This window comes from Vombatus ursinus, unplaced genomic scaffold, assembly GCF_900497805.2.
Source record: "Vombatus ursinus unplaced genomic scaffold, bare-nosed wombat genome assembly UNPS02014794.1, whole genome shotgun sequence".
NCBI lineage: Eukaryota > Metazoa > Chordata > Mammalia > Diprotodontia > Vombatidae > Vombatus > Vombatus ursinus.
In genome coordinates this window covers 17,465,951-17,488,339 of record NW_020954572.1, presented here as the reverse complement: position 1 = coordinate 17,488,339, position 22,389 = coordinate 17,465,951, and the positions used below count along the sequence as shown (strand labels likewise).

Below are 22,389 nucleotides of genomic sequence, written 5' to 3'. Positions count from 1 at the left end.
ACATTTTTGAAATCAGACAATTGGAAGAATAGAGGAGGCAAGCTACAGTTAAAGAGACAGAGCTGATAGAATTTTATTAAAAGAAAAGGGAAAAAAGATTAGAGAATCTGTATTCTAAATAAAGACTCTTGGGTAACAGAAATGCTTAAACATACACACACATACACACACACACGTAAAAGAATTTGTCAGAAGAGTAAAATGTCATATAAAAGAGGATGAAACGTTTAAAAGGAAAACTAGTATTTTTAATGTATTGAGTTTATAAGTAACTGGTATGCAGAGTTTTTGAAAACAATGTTGGGGGAAAGAATCAATGTGTAACATGTAAATGCCCTTTATAATTGAAAGAGTGTGAAGAGCAAATGAGACTGGTCAGATATACATATAGTATACTACCACCAGATTAACTTACCCAAGATACTGCTTCACACTCTCCTACTCAGAAACTTTCATTACCCCACAGAAAAGCATCCAGATCCTTATCCATCATTCAGAGTCCTATGTAGTCTGGCTCCAGCCTAACTTTCCAGCTTTATCTTCCACTATTTCCCTATAGCTACCCTCTATTTTAGTCAAATTGCCATCTTCTTTATGACATTCATACATTGAATTCTTCTGGCTTTACTCATACCGCTCATCTGTTTGGAATGTGAACTTCTCTCCTTCACTCCCACATGTGCACTTATTGAAATCTTGCCCATTCATGTCTCAACTAAAATGTCAGTTCCCCCCAAAGTTAGGCTGATCAGCACGCCTAAAAGTATTATCTTAACTTTTTTGGTAATGCCCATGATACTTATCACATATTGCCAGTATTGTAATTATGTGTAGAGGTACTTTTCTCCTACTAGATTGTAAACATTGTCAACTCATTCCTTGAATACAGGGACTGTGACTTATTCATCTTTTGCTCTGCCATATTACCTTGTACATAGTAGGTGCTCAGTAAATATTTGAGTGAAGTAGATATGATACAGACATAAAATATTTTTTACCATTACCTCCTTACTTAATCTGTTAAGGAGAGTCTGTTTCAGAAAATAAAGTTACCTTTTTCATTTCTTGAAATAGCAAGAGGTGTTATTTGAGGGTGAGTGGCTTCACCTTCATGGCTGAAATTTTATAGTTAGTTTAATACTTTGTTATTGGTCTCCTTCCTATGATTAGACCCTGGGCTTTCAAGACTAAAAAGCACTGGATCTGAAGGTAGAGGACTTGTGTTCAAATCTTGTCTCTTCTGCTTACCTCCTATGGAACGTTGGGCAAGTGATTTAACATTCCTGGGCCTCAGCTTCCTCATCTGTAAAAATGGATTAGATGATTTCTGAGGTCCCTTCCAGTTCTAAATCTGTGATCCTGTTTCCTTTTATCCTGCGGAGCATCTGTATTTAAGGAAAGAAATGAGACAATTATTTTTAGAGAAGCAGCTGTAATATAGTGGAAAGAAGACTATATTTGGATTCAGAGGCTCTAGTTACAAGTTCTGGTTCTACTATTTCCTAGCTATATAACCTGGTGCAAGTCAATTAACCTTTTTGTACCCTAATCCTTATAAATATAATTGGAGAAATATACTACATACTTCATGGTTGTTGTGAGGGTCAAATGAGATGGTTTATATAAAACATTTTATGAAGTTCTGCATACCTATTAACTATTGTTATTGTAAGGAGGATTGATCAGGGGAATTCTTTTGTGATGAACTCTTCAATTATCACAGTGAGATTTAGGTGGAGTTTTCTTTGTTTGGAGATATCTAAGAGGTATCTCTCCATGGAACTGGGCATGCCCACAAGCACCTTACCAAGAAAACCTAGGAGACTTCTGATGTTACATATGCTCACTTGTAGCTTCTGAGCATGAGTCAGAGATACAATTCCTAAGTGGACATTCATAGCCAAAGAGAAAACAATGACTGAGGCATCACTAGGATTCCCACTGAAGAAGTACATGATAGATTTGCATGTGCTTGTACACAAACTAAGAGAAGAAATCTTGGGACTAGACTTTCCCAGCTCAAGAGATGGTAGCAGCCAGGGTACTGAGAGGCTTCCTGCAGAAATAAATGGAAGAAGAATATATATTTGTGCCCACTTATCTCAGGTTAGAAATTCCAGGATCAGACATTTGGGAGAAAAAGAGTTTTCCTAATGAAACTTGTTCCTTGGGGAAAGAAAAACATCATTTCCATAGTTCTTGAGCAGTGTCCTACTTGGAGAGCAAGGCTTTATATAATACAGGTCCAGGGAAAAGAGGGTTGCTTTCAACAGCCTCCAAAGTATGTTTCCCTTTTAGGGAGAGCTAAACCACATGATGATACTAGGAGTTTTGGGAGGTATTATAGGAGATGCTGTGGGACTTAGGGAATGTCAAAGGGTTACCTCAAAGGCATCACCAAGTTCAATTCTTTTCTGAGAAGGTTGCTGATGGGCTGAGCATTTTATGTGTGTTTTTAAAAACTCTGTGGACTTTTGTTAGTCTTCTGGGTCTTCATTTTTCTTTTTTTATGAAATAAAAGTTGTTCTCTACATACATACACACATACATATATACAAATAAGTATATCTATATATTTATGTATATATACAGGAATTGGTGATGGACCCTTTTTATTCATGTTCTGGGAAACCCAGAAATGAGTTATATCATGAGTATACTAGGAAATTTTCCTGGAATACCTTTGAATGGGGGCAGTAGTCCAGAGAAAAAATTACTCTTTTAGAGGTTTGGTCCCCAGAAGGATACCAAATTGTCATGAGCTTAGAATTTTAGAAGGCTCTAGGCCATGGGTTATATATTATTATTACTTATGAATTGGGATCATGTTTACCTAGAGCTTTGTTTACATTTCTAAATTAATTAGTTCATCAAAAAAAGGACATATTCAAGTCATCTAGTGTCATTTTATTACGTATTAAATATCATCTTTAGTTTGCTTTTCAATGTGAGCACCTTAAATACATCTCTGTACCTATCTTATTGTAATACATCTGCCTATCAAAATTAATCTTTCCTATCATGAATTGCAGTTGGGAAGTATAACCTGCCATTGGGCTTTTAAAAAATTATCAAGCAGAACTCATCACAAACAGTATTTTTTCAAAATACTGTATGCTGTATTTTGTATGCTGTACATCAAATGGAAAGGAATATTTTTATATGCAAACTGAAAATAAATTTGTGCAATTATAGAATCAAAACTTTCTGCTCTGTTTTTTATTATTAAGCCCACAATAAATATGAATATCTATGTTTCATTTAGTAAAATAAAATTTAATTTTTCTTTTTAGGTTAAACTACAGAACAACATATCATATCAGATGGCAGACATACATCGTTTAAAGGGTAAGAAATTTCACTATAGATTAAGTATAAGTAAATGGGTACTAAATGTCTAAAACTAAAGCCAAAGAAGTGGCGGGTTCCATCTATGAACAAAAATAGCAAAAACCTTATGAATAATATGACTTAAAACTGTCTATCTATCTATATATAAATCTGTAGTCATGAATGACCTGTTCATAGACTTTATTAACCAGGCCAGCCTGAGCTAACTTTTATGATTTAGCCAAGTAAAATTTTTATTTTATTCAGATATTACATCATTATATTAATGGTTATTGCTTTCATCAATTCAGGTACTTTTTGTAGTTCAGGTACTCCACAATCCATCTTAACTTTCTCATTGCACCAATCTGGATACAGATTTGGAGGCCTACAGTATCCCAATCTTTTTTCCAGCTGTCTAGAAAAAATATACAGTCTCCTCTGGATATATAAGTTTTGTACATGAGTTTCCTTACCCGCTCTCAAATACCATACAATCACTCATTTGGAGAGGCATTTACCACCAAGTAAAAGAATTGAAATGGGTAAGAGAAATTGATTAAGTCTCTTTATTTTCAAGTTCCTTGAGCTCAAGAAATCCTCAGATTTCTTATGTGAGTGGCCTTAATTTAGGGTCAAAGGAAATGGAGATCTTAATTACTTTTAAAATATAATTCTAAATTGCTTTGTAGAATTGTTAGACCAATTCACAATTCTATTACAGCGTCTTACTGTGCTTTTCTTTCCACAGTCACTCCCACAGTGACATTTTGCATCTTTTGTAATTTGTAATTTTTTTTTGCCAATTTTCTGAGTGTTAGATAAACCTTCAGAGTTATTTTAATTTACATTTCTCTTATTATTAGTGATTTGGAACATCCTGTTAATGGTTTGCAGTTCTCTTGAGAACTGTTTTTTCATATCCTTTGACCACTTTTCTATTGGGGAATGACTCTTGGTCTTATATTTATGTTAGTTTTCTATATAATTTGTATGTAAAACCCATATCAGAGATATTTGTTACAAAGATTTTTTCTTTTTCCCTCATCAGCAAAGGAGAAGGAACTTTTACCTAGAGAGGGGTTTGGAGTAGAAGAGAGAGTTTGCCAAATATTGGATAAGGGTTATTATTCCCAGCCAAACTGGCTGTTCTCCTTTTACAACATTCATCACCTGCCTCCATGCCTTTGTACAAAGCATACCCTAGGTCTGGAATGCTCTCACTCATCTCTACCTTCTGCATAGTTTATATTGGGGGCCGCCTCCTATGTGAAGCCTGAAGCCTTTCTTCATTCCTTTAGTTGTTAGTGCCCCTTCTTCTACTTAATGTAATTTGTCTTTTTTTTTTTACTTAGCTATGTATACATCTATCTCTCCAGAAGAAATTATACTCCTTGAAGTCAGAAATTGAATCTTACCTCCATTTGTTTCTGTGTTAGATCTTGGGTTCATGGGTTTAGAAGTAGAAGGGGTATTGAGAGCATCTGGTCTAACCTTTTCATTTTAATATGAAAAAACTGTCCCATGGAGGTAAAGTAATTCATCCCTAGCCATAGAAGCAGTAAGAGGTAAAGCTGGCATTTGAACCCTGATGTCCTACTCTAAACCCAGTGCTCTTTCCATTATACCTCACTATTTCACAGATAACATTTCACAAATCTCAAGAGTGTCCACAAGATTTGTTAGCCTTTATATTTATAAAAACCAGCAGGAATAAATTACGAAAGGAAAGTCATTCATGATAACTACAGATGTAGTCAAAAGACAGGGAAAAAAATAGGTGAATGTGAAAGGTATCTCATAGCAAAAATAACTGATCTGGAGGTACTCCAGAGATAATATAGAGATATGAGATAGAGAGATAATTTGAGAATCACTGGACTATCCAAAAGCCATGACCAAAAGAAGAATCTAAATGCTACATTTCAAGAAGTCATTAAAGAAAACTGCCCAGGTTTCTTAGAACAAGAGGGCAAAGTAGAAAGAGAAAGAATCCATTGATCATGTCCTGAGAAACCCCTAAATGAAAACTTCTAGGAACATTATAGCCAAAGTCCAGAGCTTGTAGGCCAAAGGAAAAAATATTACAATTGAGGTGTAGCCAAGATGGCGGAGTGGTAGGAATTAGTACAACTTAGCCTCCCTCCACAAAATTCCTCCAAACAGATCTAGAAAATGGACCAGACCAAATCCTAGTGGAGACATCCAGAAGAAAGTACAGTGAGTCACTTGTCTAGCCCAGGTCAGCCTAAGGAGATAGATAGACAAGGAGGTCTGCTGACACTGGGGATAGAGTTGGGCCAGAAGTATACCAAATGTGGAGCACCCTAGCACCAAAGGAAAGACTGTTCACTAGCAAAAAAAGGAGGTCCCAGATCTGGGAAACTATGATGAAGACAGGTATGAATTGATAGCTCTGTTGCCACTGCCCCATTCCCGGGCATAGATCCAGAGTGGACTGATAAGATGATCTATGCAAAGGTTGGTATTCTAAGTGGAGAGACACTGGGCAGTGTACCAAGAAAGGAAGAAGTTCAGAAGACAGCAGCAACAGCAGCAGCACAGAGTCCAGGTGCAGAGTAGGGTCTCAGTTGTAGCATCTAGCCCAGCCTGCAGAGGAATACCCAGGGCAGGAATACCAGACTGAAGTAGATAACTACAGTTCTGTGACTGAACTAACAAAACTTTTCAGCTAGTTGATTGGGGCCTAAGTTCCAGAAACAGTCTACTTTTGCTCAGACCTAAACCCAAGTTACAAAATTGCAAAGCTGAGACCAGGATGGCAGCAATCAGACTTTGCCCTGAATCAGACTGCTTCGGGAATGCTGAAAGCTTGTAGGTCCCCAGGATGTCTCTGAGATCTTAGAGTAACAGAACACCCAGTGCCTCAGAAGGTAGCAACAAGACTATCCCAAACCTTCTCTCTGGAAGTGTGGCAATTGGAAGATGGGGAGGAGAGAAGGGACAAAAATCTGGCCAAAAGCCAAAGCTGAGGCCTCTCTTTCCTTCTCAGGTAGTTCCTTTTCAGGGGTATGTTGGAAAGCCACATGTTTACAATTCTCCCATCTTAGTTCAGTTTGCTCTATCCAAATATGATTCTCCATGGGATTTCATTCTATTTCCAAGAGTTTTTTTTTTCCTCCACTAAACTCTCCTATGAAAACAACTAGTAAATGACATTTGAAAAGGTGGTGATTAGTCGTAAGCATTTAATTCACTGGAAGTGAACCTCTTTGGCTTAGCTCCTAAGGAGCTTTTGAAGTGTGGATCTTTCTCCATAAATTTTCTTTTTCTTGCCTTCTCAGTAGGTGGGAAAAAGGGAGGGAGAGAATTTGGAACTTAAAATAAGGGATTATGAATTTGTAAATATCTGTGTGATGAGAGACTGTTGATATATTAAAACTGACAATATTATATAGGAGCCAATATGGTAAAGTAGCAGGAAGCAATACAGCTCTCTCTGCCCCTACCCCAAAAGTCCTCCAAACAGACTCCAAAAATGCACTTAATCCTGATGGAGAAATTTTAAAAAATTATAGTGAGTTATTTTTCCAGTCCAGGTCACCATAGGAAAACAGAAAAAGAAGTCTGTAGACACTGGGGAAGGATTTTGGCTGGGAGTACACTGTACATAGCACTTCAGTGCAAGGGAGAGGCTGATAACCATACAATGACAACCATATGGTTAAGACAAACAGCTTTATAAGAATTAGGAATTCTGATGAATGCAATAATCAACCACGATTCCAGAGTATTGATGCTGAAACATGCTACCTTTCTCATGATAGAGAAGTGAAAGAATCCAGGAGACATGAATTTTTTTTTTGGACTTGGCCAATGCATAAATTTGTTTTGCTTGACTGTATGTGTTTGCAAAAAGGGTTTTGTTTTTCTTTTGTTCTCAACAGGAAAGGTGAGGTTGTAATGTGAGAGAAAAAGATAGATTTTTGCTGATTGAAAAAAAATTAAATATAATTTAAAAAGCAAACAATCACAAAAATGATCTGATTAGAGATACCTGAAAATAAAACTGGAAAGAGAAAAAGCTTAAGTTTAGTTATTGCTGTGTAAAAATTATCCTTATCCTAATTAGTTATTTTATGTGAACCATCACATTCTCATTTATGTTTTGTTAGCAGATAATACCATGACAAGTATGCCTGATTAAATTTGTTGTTTAATTTTGAGTTTGTTGTTAGCTTTATACCTATGTAAGATGCAACTTTAAAGTAAAGAAAGTTCTTTAATTCACAAACAAAAGTCTCAATGTTAGGCATGTATGTCCACTGGTCATAGTTTATTCATGGAACATGGTTGTCTTTTTACAATCTGAGGAAAAATGTAAGGGATTTTTCTCTTGTTTTTTTGTTGCTATCATATATCGTCTGATAAAATAATAGAGATAATTACTCTTTTTCCACACTGTACTTAAATTCCTTTATCAGGAGACCAGGGGAACAATGCCCATAACAGTAGTGAGCAAAGTAGGTTGTTTAAGATGGTTTATACTGTTAGATCATACTGTTTCTATGAATAAATTAAATCACAAACATTTAATTGCCTTCTCTGTGCAGAGCTCACTATACCTAGGCACTAGGGGAAGATGGAGAGTTTAGATAAAATATGTACTGCCCTAGTGGAGTTTATAATGTGCTGACGGTAAAGGCACAAACAAAAATAACTATAATCCATATGGGATAAGTGAATTAGAGATATGCAAAATAAAGTGCCTTGTGAGGTTCAAAGGAGGCCATTACTAATTAGCTACATGATGGAAGTCTTTTTAGAAGAGGTGGCATTTGAATTGAGATTTAAAGGATAGATAGGAGTTCTGTAGAAGAGGGAGTAGGTTAGCTGCACCATAATGAGGTTTTTTTATGACTCCATAGCTCTCAAAGGCAATCAACCGAGATATAGAGGATGAATGGAGGGGGAGTATCCATGATAATAATAATATTGAAAACAATAGCTAACATTTATAGCATTTTATATATGTTATATGTTACCTCACTGGATAATTACAACAACCCTATGAGATTGACGCTATTGTTATCCTGATTGTACAAAAGAGCAAAATGATTCAGAAAGAGGTTAAATGACATGTCCAGGATTATACAACTAGTAATGTATGTGGTAGGATTTGAACTCGTGTCTTTCAGACTCCTGGTCTTATAATCTCTACTATTCCACTTAGCTACTGATGAAATCACAGATTATTGAATTTGTGAAGAAGGTAGAACTATTTGTACTATACTTTCACTTTCATCTTTAGTCTACATAGTATGAGAAGAAGATATGACTTCATTACTTTTGGTATGAGTAAACACTGCTAAGCTACACAAATTTAAAATAAATTTCGTTATCCATTTACATATAAGAATCAAAGTACTATGCAAATGATATTATTTATCACCCTTAAGATTATGGATAGATTAATTGGGAAATGTGCAGTAATTTTATTTTGAAAGCCTGCTACAACTTAGTTGAATTTTTTAGTAGGAAGGATCAGAGAAAGTGAACTTTCCTTTTATTATTTATTTATTTTTGGGTTAGAACAACTTGCTGAGCTTCGTCAAGAATTCCTTCGACAAGAGGATCAACTTCACGATTACAAGAAAAACAATACTTACTTTGGGAAGAGATTAGAGTATGAAAGGTAAGAAGGTCAGAAGTATTTATCCATATTTCTTAATTTAGAAACCTAAATATACTCCCCTTTTTAGTTTCTATTCTCCTCTTTCTGCTACTTCTCTACCTATTTCAGCCTTCAGATCTCTCTGTTCATTGGCTTTGTTTGTCCTTTTGGAATCCATATTTGACACATTTCCATTTTAGCACATTGGAAATCAGAGTAGTTCCTCTTACTTCGCCCATAGAATCTATGATCTATCTGTCTGTCTTAATAACTTGTATTACACAGGCCTAGAAATTTTAACAGACTCCTTTAGATGCTAAATCCTTCAGAAAAGACAGCATGTATATCTTTATGTGTCAGAAAAACCCATTAGCAAACCTAACAAATAGGAGTTAGTAAAAATTTACTTTTGGATCAGTGATCTCCGAAATATGAGTATTTCCTTCAGTGGTGCAGATATCAATCCAACCACGAGAGTCATCCAGCATGACTCATTCATATCTTCCTTTAAATCTCCTACAGGGTGTTAGAAGCCCTTTTGTAGAATTTGTGATATCACATAGTTATTATTGGAGCCTGTAGGCTGTCAATTAGCTATCCCTCACTCTCATTACATGACCAAGCCACTTCTTTTTCAACCATTTATCTCTCTGATGATATCCTTTATACTACTTCATCTACACAGATCTTCATTGATTTTGAGCTCCAGACTACTCACATCTACCGTGTACCTTTCCATTGACCTTTGAGTGACTTGCAACTTTAATTCATCAGATACAATATAATTTCATAAGCGAAAGCCACAGTTTCCCATATCTATTCATATTATTTATATATACATGTATATATATGTATATATGTATACTTACATATACACATATACACACAGATTTTGTAACTCTATAGGCTGTCTCTCCAGCTGCATATTATAGTGTGGACAATAGAAATCTTTTATTCACTTAGTTTTTCCTCTGTGGATAGTTAGATTAAGCTCTTTTTAATGGTTCTAAATCCCATTTAAAAGCTATTTATATTCCAGGGCTTGATGCAATTAGTACAGTGCCATCTGCAAATAGAAGTATATAGAGGACCTCAATTCCACTTGTACTATATATTGGACATCTTCCATGACAGTGATATATACTTCTGGAGAAAATATATTTGTCTTATTTTATATCTTTCTTGATTTAATAACAGTAGTGTTGTTAGACAAAGATATTTTTGGTGTTACAACTTCCAGGGAATATTGTATGATTTTGATATATGGATGAGAGACCTTTTTGGAAGACAGCATTTATAGTGGGATCTTATATTTTCTACACCTTTCAGTCATTTGTGTGACTATAAAGATGTGGTTTGCTATATAATGTCATTTATAGAAGACTCTCTAGTCCCTTTTCATACATTTGTCTCAGGATGCCTTGTGTGAATTAATTTCATAATAATGTTGTATAAAAGAGAATGTAGACATATATGGAAGACAGTTATTGATATTTTATCAGTCACCTTTCTGTGAAGATAATAAAATTATGTATTTTTTTTCCCAAGTGTTTAGCATCCTTGCCTCTTTCAGATAGCTTGAGAATTGATTCTTCTACAACTTCAAGTTTGTGTTGCCTCCAGCATAGATCTCCTTTGTGTATACTTGATTTAATCTAGCTATTCTTTCCATCTTTAGTCCCTAAGTATTTTTAAAGTGTTTACTGGCTCTTTAAAATGACAGACAATAATCTAAGTCCTGGAGATACAAAGAAAGACAAAAGACAGTTAACTACTCCCAAGGAATTTACCGTATCTGGAGGAGACAATATGCAAACAACTATATATAAACAGATGGGAATTGTAGATAACCAACCCAGGAAAGGCTCTAGCATTAAGAGAGAACAGAAAAAACTAGGACCATATAAGTGTTTCCTTATTTTAGTATACCAGGAATGTAACATTAATGCACAAATATGATAACTTTCTTGTCATTGATGAAGGAAATTATTTTAAAATTTTTTTAATGATTTTTCCAATTTTTGTCTATTTGTTGCCTTCTTTCCAGTTTCATTCATAGATGCTCCTGAGATGATCTGACATACTTGGGTCTCTTGCCAAGCTTTCTGCAAACTTTTGTTTCTTCCACTGTTCCTTGCGGTTTTATTGGAAGATACCGTTCATAATCTTCCACCATCTTCTCCCATAAGATGTTACAAATGAGCCAGGTTGCCCTTGGCTGACATATTACTCTGAGTTTCAAGTAGATGGATTTTGTGCTGGCTAGGGTAGTTTTAGTCTCTTCTGATCTCCTTTTGGGAGAGTTGATTTATAACAGTTAAACTTCTTTAGGAAGTAATGATAGCCTGTGTTGATGCCTATTTGGTTTTTAAAATTTATTTCCTATTTTCTGGTATTCATAATTTGATTAAATGGACCAAGTTGGAGTTGCTTCACTTATATACTATGTCTTCTCATTTTTATTCTTCTAATTAGGTATTGATTTTTAACTTTGCCCTAACAAGTCCACTGTCTGACTATACATAGACAGCTGATTCAGAAGTGCCTCCCATATCAGTAACCAATCATATCCTGTCTATCAGAATACAATAAACTTTTCTTTTTGTGGTATTATTTGTCATTTCCCTTGTTCAGTGACTCCTGACTTTGTTTGAAAAATGTATTCGTGACATAAGGGTATGGAACTTTTGTACACTTTTATGAGCCTGTAGCCTCCCTTATTTACTCATGAACATCTTTTCAACAAATTTTTCACTGTCCTCCTCAGTACACACTTTTGTATTAAAGTATTTGTTGATTAAATTTGGAAGTTTTTATCTAATTCTTAGAGAATTTCTCTTCTTCCTCATTCTCCGAAGGAGATGTTGGCACGTAAGTTGCAATTATTTTTGTAATCTTTTTGCAAATGCTCATTGTGAACATTGTAATACAAGGTGATCAAATGTCCCATGAAATGATGGTTCCTGTTGCCCTTGAGTATAAGATAAAACCCACTTTACTGACTCATCTTTCCAAGGAGAGCCATTTTTTTTCCCATTTAGTTGTAGTTCCTTTTATCTCCTAGTTTTAAGTTTCTTGAGAACAGGAACTGCTTCATTTTCATCTCCAGCAACTAACTCAGTCCTTGGTATATAGTAGGTGTTTAACAAACGTACTTAACAAATTGATTGATTGATTAGTATTAGTTTTACTTCTAGTAAGAATATCAAGATTGGTATGTTTCATTTCCTCTGATAACATATTCATGTGTTAGTCACTAGACAAGGATCTCACATTTTATAGTAACAACAGTTAAATTAATATTTTTGGACAATTAAATCCTCTGTCACCCTTTTTGCTACTTTGTCACTATCATTTCAGAAATAGAAGAGTGCCATGCAGGCCATTTTGTGTTTTTCTTTATTTCGTGGGTTGTCATGACCCAGGAATTCATCACTAAGCCCTCAGGTAATAAGGATGTAGGTTTAGATAGGTTGGTCCTCAGAAAGCAAAGAGTCAGCTGTCACTACCATACTAATAGCTTTTACACTGTTGTAGAAACTATTAGTGCTTGCATTCCACTGGCAAAGCCTTGGAGAGCCCAGGGTCATCCCTGTGCCAAGATGAGGCATTGGAATAGGACCTCGTGGAGGACCAAAGGTAAAGACAAAAAAGGAAAAATGCCCTTTTGAAAGGGAAGCTAGTACATAAAACTAACCTGTAAGGTAATAAGAGAAGGGGAAAGCACTGGTTGAGGGCAAAGTAGAATAAAATCACCTTGTTATACTCCTGCCTCGTGACTTCTTGCCTTTACATATGCCTACATATACACCTACGTAGCCTAGACTCCAATCCACACAAGCAAGAATTTCCTCAGTAGGTGATAGGCTACTGTAAAAGCAATTTCATTTTCCCTTCATGTTATCCCCTGGTCATTCTTCTTCCTCATTCTTCCTCCTGTCTCCATTCTTCTGTTTAGATTTGAAGTTTTTTCTTTTCCTTTCCCAGATTACCAGGCTTGCTAAAAATTAAAGCATGTACTAACTCTCAGACAAATACCTCCTGAAAACCCTTATTAAACCTTTTGCTAGTGGTTCTCATCCTTTCCTGGTTCATCGTGGTAGTAATTTTGTCTCTTTTGCTACCATCTTTTTCTCTCTTGTTAATGAAGCTAGTTGTAGAAATTGTGTGCAGTTCAAAAATAATAATAGATACTGAACACTTCACTCTTTCTAAAGTCTGCTCTATTGGTCACTTGTTAACTGATACTTTTCTTACTGACTACTAGCTTTCTGCATTTCTATTCCCATACTGAACCATACACACCTTTTCAAATGTGTGCCCACTTCTAAGCAACTTGGAGAGGAAGTCAGTGTAACAAGAAAGAATGATTGTTTCCATTTTAGTTTTCAGTGTGGGCAACAGATCAAGGAACTAAGAGCACAGCATGAAGAAAATATAAAAAAGTTAGCAGATCAGTTTTTGCAAGAACAAAAGGTAAATCATTTCTAAGTATTTTCTCTTACTGAAATATTTTGTTTAAAACGTGGGAAATTCAGACATCAATTTTATAGTGACACCTTAAATTGCCAGGTAGATTGAATGTTTACATGACTACAGTTGTCTAAAGGTTTTAAAATTCACTGTTAGCTTAAATTTCCTTATTAGTTTTTAAAAATATTTTTCTTTGATATATTTGCCAGATTATATATTGAATAATTTTCTACTGAATTTGAGCCAATTTTTAAAAAAATTTAAGCAACAATTCAGTATTTAATAATCATCAGACATAGAATTAAGCCAAAATTACTAGAAGCAGTTTTTGTTATTTTGGGGAAAGAGGGTGGTGGGGTTAGGGTTAGGGATCAGGCATTTGAAAAGCTTCCCCTCCTCTCTTCCATTCTTTACTTGTTCATTGAGGTGTCCCAGTGCCTTCAATTAATGTCTTACACATAGTAAATTGCTTAATAAATGCTTGTTGAATTGCATGTTGTTTGAATGATGGATTTGGCTCAACATTAGCTGAATACAGCAAAATCATGGGTACCAGGATATTTTTTTGCACAATTGTTCACCTTTAGAGCTTGACCTCCAATACCAAGCATTTTTGGAGGCTTTTGCAGGGAACAGACAATTTATCATATTAAAACCCTTTCTTTCCACCTAGTGCAAAAGTATCCTACCTTGACATTGAATCTTTGTCAAGATAATAATCTAATCTCATGATAGCAAATGAGAATCATAGAATTTTAAATATGAAAGCGATCTTAGAGGTCATCTAGTCCATCCTTTTCATTTTAAAGATTCATTATAGTCACCAGCAATTCCTGATTCCCCAGGAAAGGATGCTTAGAAATAAATAAGCTCTCTTTCCTCTCCATCCCCTTCACAGTTACCAGTGCAGTATTGGGGCAGGGAGTGGGGGAAAGGGAATGTTAAATTTATTGAGAATGTTTAATATTTTATATTCTGACACCAGTATCATACATAAATATGTTACCTGAAGACTAATATATACTTTGATAGTTAATATTTTTTTTACAATACTACAAGGATTTGATTTCCATTGGTGTATGATTTTACTCCATCATTGTAGATCCAATACCTTCCATGACTTGGTAGACAATTTCATGAGTTTCTGTAACCAAAAATATTAAGCACCAATCCTGTGGTAATGAGACTTTTTATTAATAACTAATCTGTGATTTTATTAGGGTACGAGTATTCCTTCCACCTGTGCAGATCCCAGTTCTTCTCCTGTGGCCTGGTTGACAAGTTGTAAGAGTTACTGTGACCAAAAACTTCATCTTCCTGTAGTCAGCCTGTTGATAAACCTCCCTCATGTTAGCTGATATGGTACCCCACCCAAAGCCTTTCCAGCTTGGTGTAACCCGCCAGAGATTGTGCTCTGTTAGCATAATCCAGGTCCTGACCATGTCACAGTGAGGCATCAGAATTGTTCTTGAATTTAGGGAAGATCTTTGTTAATACTGATTGTTAGTGTCTATTTGCTTTTGATTTTTTTGACTAGAAAAAATTGAATGGAATTTATTATATGTCTTCATTAGGAAAGCAGTGGATAGGTTTTTAGGAGTAGAAAACTGGAACTTAGGAATGGTCTCATTATATGGAATTAGACTTTATAATAATAATTTATATATATATACACACACACACACACATATATACATATATATATGTGTTCCTACCTATAGTAAATTTACTTTGTGGAAACAAACTACAAAACTTGTCAAGCTGCTCTTTAGAGTGACACAGTGTCAACCTTATCTGAAATTCTGATGCCATAAAATCATCCTCTATATGGCAAAAGGATTTTGAGTTATCTTGTTCTGTTCATTCAGCATAAAAGGTGGCATCCTTTTATTAGAATAAACATAATTTTGCCTCCTGTAAGGAAAATTATTAATATTCTGATTGCTCTCTATGTTTAAACCTATTTGAGAAGATGATGAAAGAAAAAGAAAGCTCTTCAAAAAATGTGTAATTCCATTATGAGAAGTGTAACAGTTATAATCCAGGCTAAGTATTCTGTCTGAAAATGTTTTGTAACTTAATGTATACTATCTCTAGGTACTGATATCTATAGATATAGATAAGGAAAGGAGATACATATACATAGCATGTCCCAAAAGTCCTAGTGCAATTTTAAATTGCATTGTAATAGGAAATCACAAAGTAACAAAGTTACTTTTTAACTCTTAAAACTTAAAACAGCATAAAACTGCAATGAGACTTTTGAGATACCCAGTGTATATATGTATGTGTATGTGCATATACATCTCTCTCTCTCTCTCTCTAAATATACATATATGCAAGGTTAGAATTTGCTGGGAAATGATAGATATTATTGTCAAAAACACAACATGGTGGTAATATAGATAGTAATGGTAGGTGAACATTTGTGCTCATTGTTCTAGCTTCTATTAACAGTGGCAGAGAACATTTCTCTTCCCATTACTTTTTGGTTCCAATAATGGGACATGTATACAATTTTTGTTTTACAAAAATAGCTATTTAAGTAAATATATTTTTCTCAATAACATATTTAATAGAATAGTTAGGTTAAGTCTAACATTTTAGGCCATTTACTGTAATTGGAGGCTTTAAAATGTAATTTTGTTATACTTTTGTGATTTCCTATTACTAAACAATAATAATTCACTTTTATGTAGTGCTCTAAAGTTTATAGAACATTTTCCTCACAGTCCTGAGCAGAAAGTAGTTTAAGTATTATTTCTCTCCTCACCCTGCCCCTACATGCCCAACAACATACACATTTTACAGATGAGGAAACAGGCTAAATAGATCAGTGATTTGTCTGCGTCATACAGATGTCATAGCCAGGATTTGAACATAGCTTTTCTGATTCTCTATCCCATTCAATAATAAAACAATATATCCTATGTAACACTTTATTATACATAGGGTTAAAAAGTTGACATATATATACATATGTATGTGTATGTATTTATCCACACATAGACATACATTTTATATAGATATAGATATATAGATATAGATATAGATATATGGAAGGTTAATTGTTTCTGGACATATAAGAAGTATACAAGTATGTAATATTTTGAATTGAAAAATATTTCCTATTGCCAAATCTGTGTTTTTCAACAGCAAGAGGCCCTAAAGACTCAGCAGAATAATGTAATTGAACTGGATGCAAAAGATCAGGAAGTACCCAAAAATATTCCAAGTGAAGCTGAGAATGCTGCAGATAAGAATGAGAAACCCTCAAGCAATCATGTTGCACATGGGAAAGGTATTTTAAAAATATATTAATTGTGTGTTTTTTTCTTCCTGTTTGTAAATCTTCCCTTCAGATTTATAAAGTTAGTTTATCTCAGATCAGTTTCAGGTGATCAGTTTCATATATGTTTGTGCGTGTGTATATATGTATATATATATATGTAGGTATATGTGCAGGGGGTATAGATAAATATTGTACATGCACGTATATACATACACATACACATGTATTTTTATATAGCACGTGCACATATATAGATACACATATATGTTACCAGTGGTGATACAGCTAATTTATGTCAGGGGTAGAACTTGGACCCCGATGGTTCTGACTTCATGGCTATATTCTGTCCAGTATGCCACTCTGCCTGTAAAGTTTTCAGTATTGTGTCAAAGTCGTATCCTTCCCCTCCCCCCAAGATGTAAATAATTAAATATTCCTTTGGTAAAAAGATGGGGAAAAGTAAATGGATTTAGGATTTAGAACTTTTCTCGTTTCAGGAAGTGATGATACAGAATACCAAGTCATTGACAAAGAGTATCAGAAAGTGGATGAAAATTGTTCATTGGATGGAAAATATTACTTTCCCCTCATATATTTTCAATTTACTTGGGAAAAATACAAAAATATATTTTTGTCATTTCTTGGACAGAACAAATTAAACGAGCTGGTGATGCAGGCATGCCTGGAATAGAAGAGAATGACCTTGCAAAAGCTGATGATCTTCCTACCTGTAAGTAAGGATAACAAGACATATTCTTAATGGGTGAACGTTTTATGGTGATTCTGCTTTTTAATTTTAAGTGGTAGAACTTGTAAAGAGTCATAAATTTGAGATAAACAGTATAAATACTATTTGTCAAATATTAAGTACCTTCTACGTAAAGGATACTATGTTTATGTTGAGGACATAAAGACAGAATAAGATGTATACCCTGTCTTCAATAAGACATATATACAAGTGACTAATGTAAGGCAAAATATGATTAAGTGTAAGGGAGAAGTCTGCTCACAGTACTGTGAGAAATTGAATTCATTTTCAGCTGGGAGTTTGAGGGAAAGCTTCATGGAGAATATGACACCTGGATCTAAAGGAAGATAGGTGGAGTTGGGAAGGGAGTATGTTTTAATATGAGAGACAACATGATCAAAGACACACATATATAATATCATATAGTAAGTGTTTAATAAATACTTGATTGATGTGGTGTATATTAAAAAAGACAGATCTGGTAGTAGGGAAGGGGTAGGATAATACGGATATGTAGTTTAGTTTGGCTAGAATATATTATGTTTCTGTAATAATATGAAAATGCTTTTTTCATTTTATTAACGGTAATGATAATTATCCAGTGTAATCTGGAAATGTGGTCTGACTTCCTAGACAACTAAGGATTATTTCTTTAAATTCCTCAGCTTTTCTCTTACACTGTTATTTAATATTTTTAAAAATCTAATGCATACTTTTCTGCCTTAGTAAAAAGAATATACAAAACTTAATTTAACTTTTTCTTGATGCTTCAGGGATATAATTTGTGAACAACTACTATATTGTGCTATGAATATAGTGATAAAGTCAGGATTCTCATATTCATTCCTTTTGTCACTAATCCAATTCAAACCCTTATTACTTGTTGTTTCAGCCTAACTGGTTTCCTTGTCTACAGTCTCTTCTTTCTGTAATCATATCCAATACCTAGTTGCCAGATTTACTTTCTTAAGGTTTGATCATGTCACCTTAAGAAACTTGGAGTAGATATCCATCACTTTACCAACTTGAAATCCAAAGTCCTTAGCCTGTTATTCAAAACTCCTAAATATCTGGTTACAACCTTTTCTCCTATCATATAATCTTTGCTGCAGATGAAATGAACTAATCACTGTTGCCTGAATAATTCTAGTGCTTTCCCACATCAATGCCACTGTATATGATTTCCCTTCTCTACAGAATAGCCTTCTGGCTCAGTGCATATACTACCTCCTCCCTGAAACTTTTCTTGATCTTTTTCATTCTGCTGCCTCCACGTTTTTAGCCCAAGTAAGATTCCAGAATCTCCTCTTTGTCATTCATTGTGATTAGAAAAGTAGAGTTGATGAGAATGGCAAACCTTAATTTGGCTTCCTAGCATTCCTGGTTAGCTAGGAGGCCTTGCTTTTATCTCTTTGGCTTCCTTGTGTCCTCTATTGCTTCATGGTGAAGCAGGAGGAAGGAATAGTTATATAGTGATATGATCATACTACTAAGGTACAAGTTCATGACCTCAGATCTATGAAACTCTCCATGGATAGATTTCAGGGAGTCCATGAACTTAGATGGAAAAAAAATTACAGGTTTATTTCAATATAATTAGTTCCTCTTGTAATCCAATGTATTTTATTTTATGCACTTAAAAACATTATTCTGAGAAGGGGTACATCACCTTTACTAGACTGCCAGAGGGGTCCAACACAAAAAAAGATAAGAACCCCTGCTTTAATGTAATCACACTTATATATGAGAGCCTTTTAATAGTATTGTTTTCCTTCATCAACAGTTTTCTGGCCAACTAAGTCTTTATCGGTTTTTATTTTATACTATTTTAGTAGAAGTCTTACTTTCTGCATCTCCTGTTCAATAACTTTAGCTGGGTATTTAAAAACTGTAATTTACATTCAGTTTTTACTGTGGCAACCATTTGAGTTCCCCATGCACTCTGATATAGACTGCCGTCTTTTAAAGAAACACTAATCCCTTCCTAGCTAGAACTCTTTAAAGATATTATATTTTATTTGTAATTTAAGGGGTTTTCAAAGGTAATTTCAATTACTCATTATTTACATCACATGAATTAACTTTAGAATCCAACCACTATGTAATGATGTTTATTTTAAAATAAATTGATGCCTTTTATTTTTATATCACAGTCATTTCACATGGAGATACACACTCATATCAGAACTGAATTCTCTTTTATAGCAATTAAAAATAGTTAAGCAAAAACAACCAGCATGGTGACGATATCTGACAATGTAGGTAGCACTTTGTCCCCATAGTTGCCTGACTCTGCCAAGAGGTAGGGTTATATTTTGCTATCGCTACTTCGGAACTTTTCCTAGTTTTTAGTTAAGTGGAATTTGTCTTCCTTTTGGTCTTCTTTTCATTTACTCTGTTGTAGTCATTGTGTATATTTTTTTACTAGTTCCACTTTGTACTAGATTATGCATACATCTTCTCTTGTTTATCCAAATCCCTCATATTTAGCATTTCTTACTCTACAATATTTCATTATATTCATATAGCACAGTTTACTCAGCTATTCTCTAGTCAATGGCCTTTCACTTTATTTCCAGTTCTTTGTTGCCAGGAATAATTTGGTATATAATTTGTCCTCCTTATGGCATGTGCCTAGGAGTGTAATCACTCAATCAACAAGTGGAGGCACCTTTTGTTGACAGCCTTTTTGAGGAGTTTAACTACAAAGGGCAGAGGGATGGAAGGATCAAGTGTGGGTTTTTTCAGGATAGAGGAAACATGGACATGTTTATAGGCAGAAGGGAGTGAACCAGTAGACAGGGAGAGATTGAAAATAAGTGAAAGACAGAATGACTTACATGGAAATGTGTTTTGCATGACTTCACATGTATAACCTATGTCAAATTGCTTGCCTTTTCAATGAGGGGGGAGGGGAAGAAGGGAGAGAATTTGAAACTCAAAATTTGAAAAAAAAATGTTAATTATTTTTATATGTAATTAGGAAAATAAAATATTAATTAAAAACAAAAAAGGGAAAGAATAGGAATGACAGAGCAGGAAATCTGTTGTAGGGGTAACAAATGGGATTGTTTAGCCTTGGTAAGGAGTAGTGCTACTTCATGAAGGAAGGAATAGTGGCAGAAGGCAATGATAAGAGATGATGAGGAAGAGGGAAGTCCTGGCGAATGGCCTCAATTTGTTCTATAAAATATAAGGCAAAATTCTCATCTGAGGGGCTGGGGAAGGGGAAGCAATGGGAGGTTTTGAGAGGGATGAAAAGATTTGGAAGAGCCATTGTGGAGAGTGGGATAGTGAGTTGATAAGGGAGGAGGAGTAGAATTGCCAAGCAGCAGTGAGGGCCCAGTTGAGGTTGTGCAATATAAATTTGTACTGGATCCCGTCAGAATGGTTGTGTAATTTTCTCCACTTTCATTCAGCCACACAGCTGTAGGAGCAAAGGCAACAAATGGTGGAAGTGATCCAAGGCTGAGGCCTAGCTGATCGTAATCAGCAATGCTAGTGCTTAACTTTCCAGAGTGGAACTTAATTCATCCAAAAAATACCATGAAGTAGTTTCTGACTCTTAACTGAACATTTGAATAGTTTTTCAGCTTCATTTGATGAGTGTTTGCTGAAAGCCTTTGGGGGCTACAAAAGAAAAATAAGGCACGGTTCTCTCCATTAAGAAGTTCACTGTGACTGGAAAGATAAGACATGTACATGTGAAACATAACATTTGAATATCTGACTGTGGATATATTATTAAGTAGCAAAATGAGTGTTATTTAAAATAGTGTAGAACTTCAAAGAAAGAAGAAATTAGTGTAAGCAGTAAATGGAAGTTTCATAAAAGTGGGGAACATTAATGGAGCTTTGATAGATATGACTTGATAAATATAGACAAGTATGGGAAGTGTTGCATTCCAGCAAAGGGAAGTAACATGGGAAAAAGCAAAGAGGCAAAATGAGCAATACTTATTTGAAGAACAGTGAAGAGACCAGCTTCACTCATGGTTAAGTTTGAAGATATATTTGAGGGCAAGGACCAGGCTATATATTTTTATACCACCACCACCACCACCCCCCCATCATATACTTTTATACTCTTGACCCCTTAGCATAGTGCCAAGCACATTATAGGTTTTGTTATTACTGATTGATGGATTGACATTTTCCATTGGTTAGTTTTCTTTGCCTTGTTCCTGTTTAGTGTTTTTTTAATTTTTTTTAAGTAAATGAAACCCTTTCAGGTTGGCCATTGAAAAACTTCAGGCCAATTGTGTTTACTGGAGAAGGGAAGGGGAGGGAATAAGCATTTATATAATGCCTACTGTGTGCTGGGCACTATAGTAAGCACTTTACAAATATTATCTCATTTGATCCTCACAGCAACCCTGCGAGGCAGGTACTGTTATTCTCATTTTGCAGTTGAGGAAACTGAGGCAAATAGAGGTTAACTGACTTGCCCAGGGTCATCCAGCTACCAAGTGCCTGAGGCCAGATTTGAACTCACATCTTCTTGAATGGAGGCCCAGTGCTCTATCCACTGTACCACTTAATTGTTTCATTAGTGGTATATTCCCTAGGCCCAGGTCCCCAGGGGATGCCAATCCACTTATCTTTGGAGCTCTTACGTTTGAGTCAATTGGTAACAAGCCTACTTAGCTTAATCCATCTGCTGATTGACTCTAGAGAGCAGACTGCACTTTACCTTCACATCCAGTCCAGCCAAGCCATCTCACCATCTGCCTGCCACTACCTTTTCTACCTCATCAGAACAAAACACTCCTCCCTTCTCATTACTTATTTATATTTGTTATCTTATATTAGAATGTAAGATCCTTCAGGTCACAGACTATCTTTTCTTTTTAATATTTGGATCCTTGATCCTTAAAGTAGTGCCAGGCACATAGGAAGCACTCAAATAAA

General features: G+C 35.0%; 1 protein-coding gene across 4 annotated transcripts in view; it reads left to right on the top strand.

Moving 5' to 3' along the window:
• Positions 1-22,389, top strand: part of CASC4 (cancer susceptibility 4) — an 84,667-nt gene that overhangs the window by 21,261 nt on the left and 41,017 nt on the right. For all 4 annotated transcript variants that reach the window (XM_027870106.1, XM_027870107.1, XM_027870105.1 and 1 more), the window contains 5 exons: positions 3,294-3,348; positions 8,884-8,986; positions 13,351-13,441; positions 16,595-16,739; positions 17,380-17,460. In XM_027870106.1, coding sequence (XP_027725907.1) covers positions 3,294-3,348; positions 8,884-8,986; positions 13,351-13,441; positions 16,595-16,739; positions 17,380-17,460 — 475 coding nt within the window. The remainder of the gene's footprint in view (positions 1-3,293; positions 3,349-8,883; positions 8,987-13,350; positions 13,442-16,594; positions 16,740-17,379; positions 17,461-22,389) is intronic.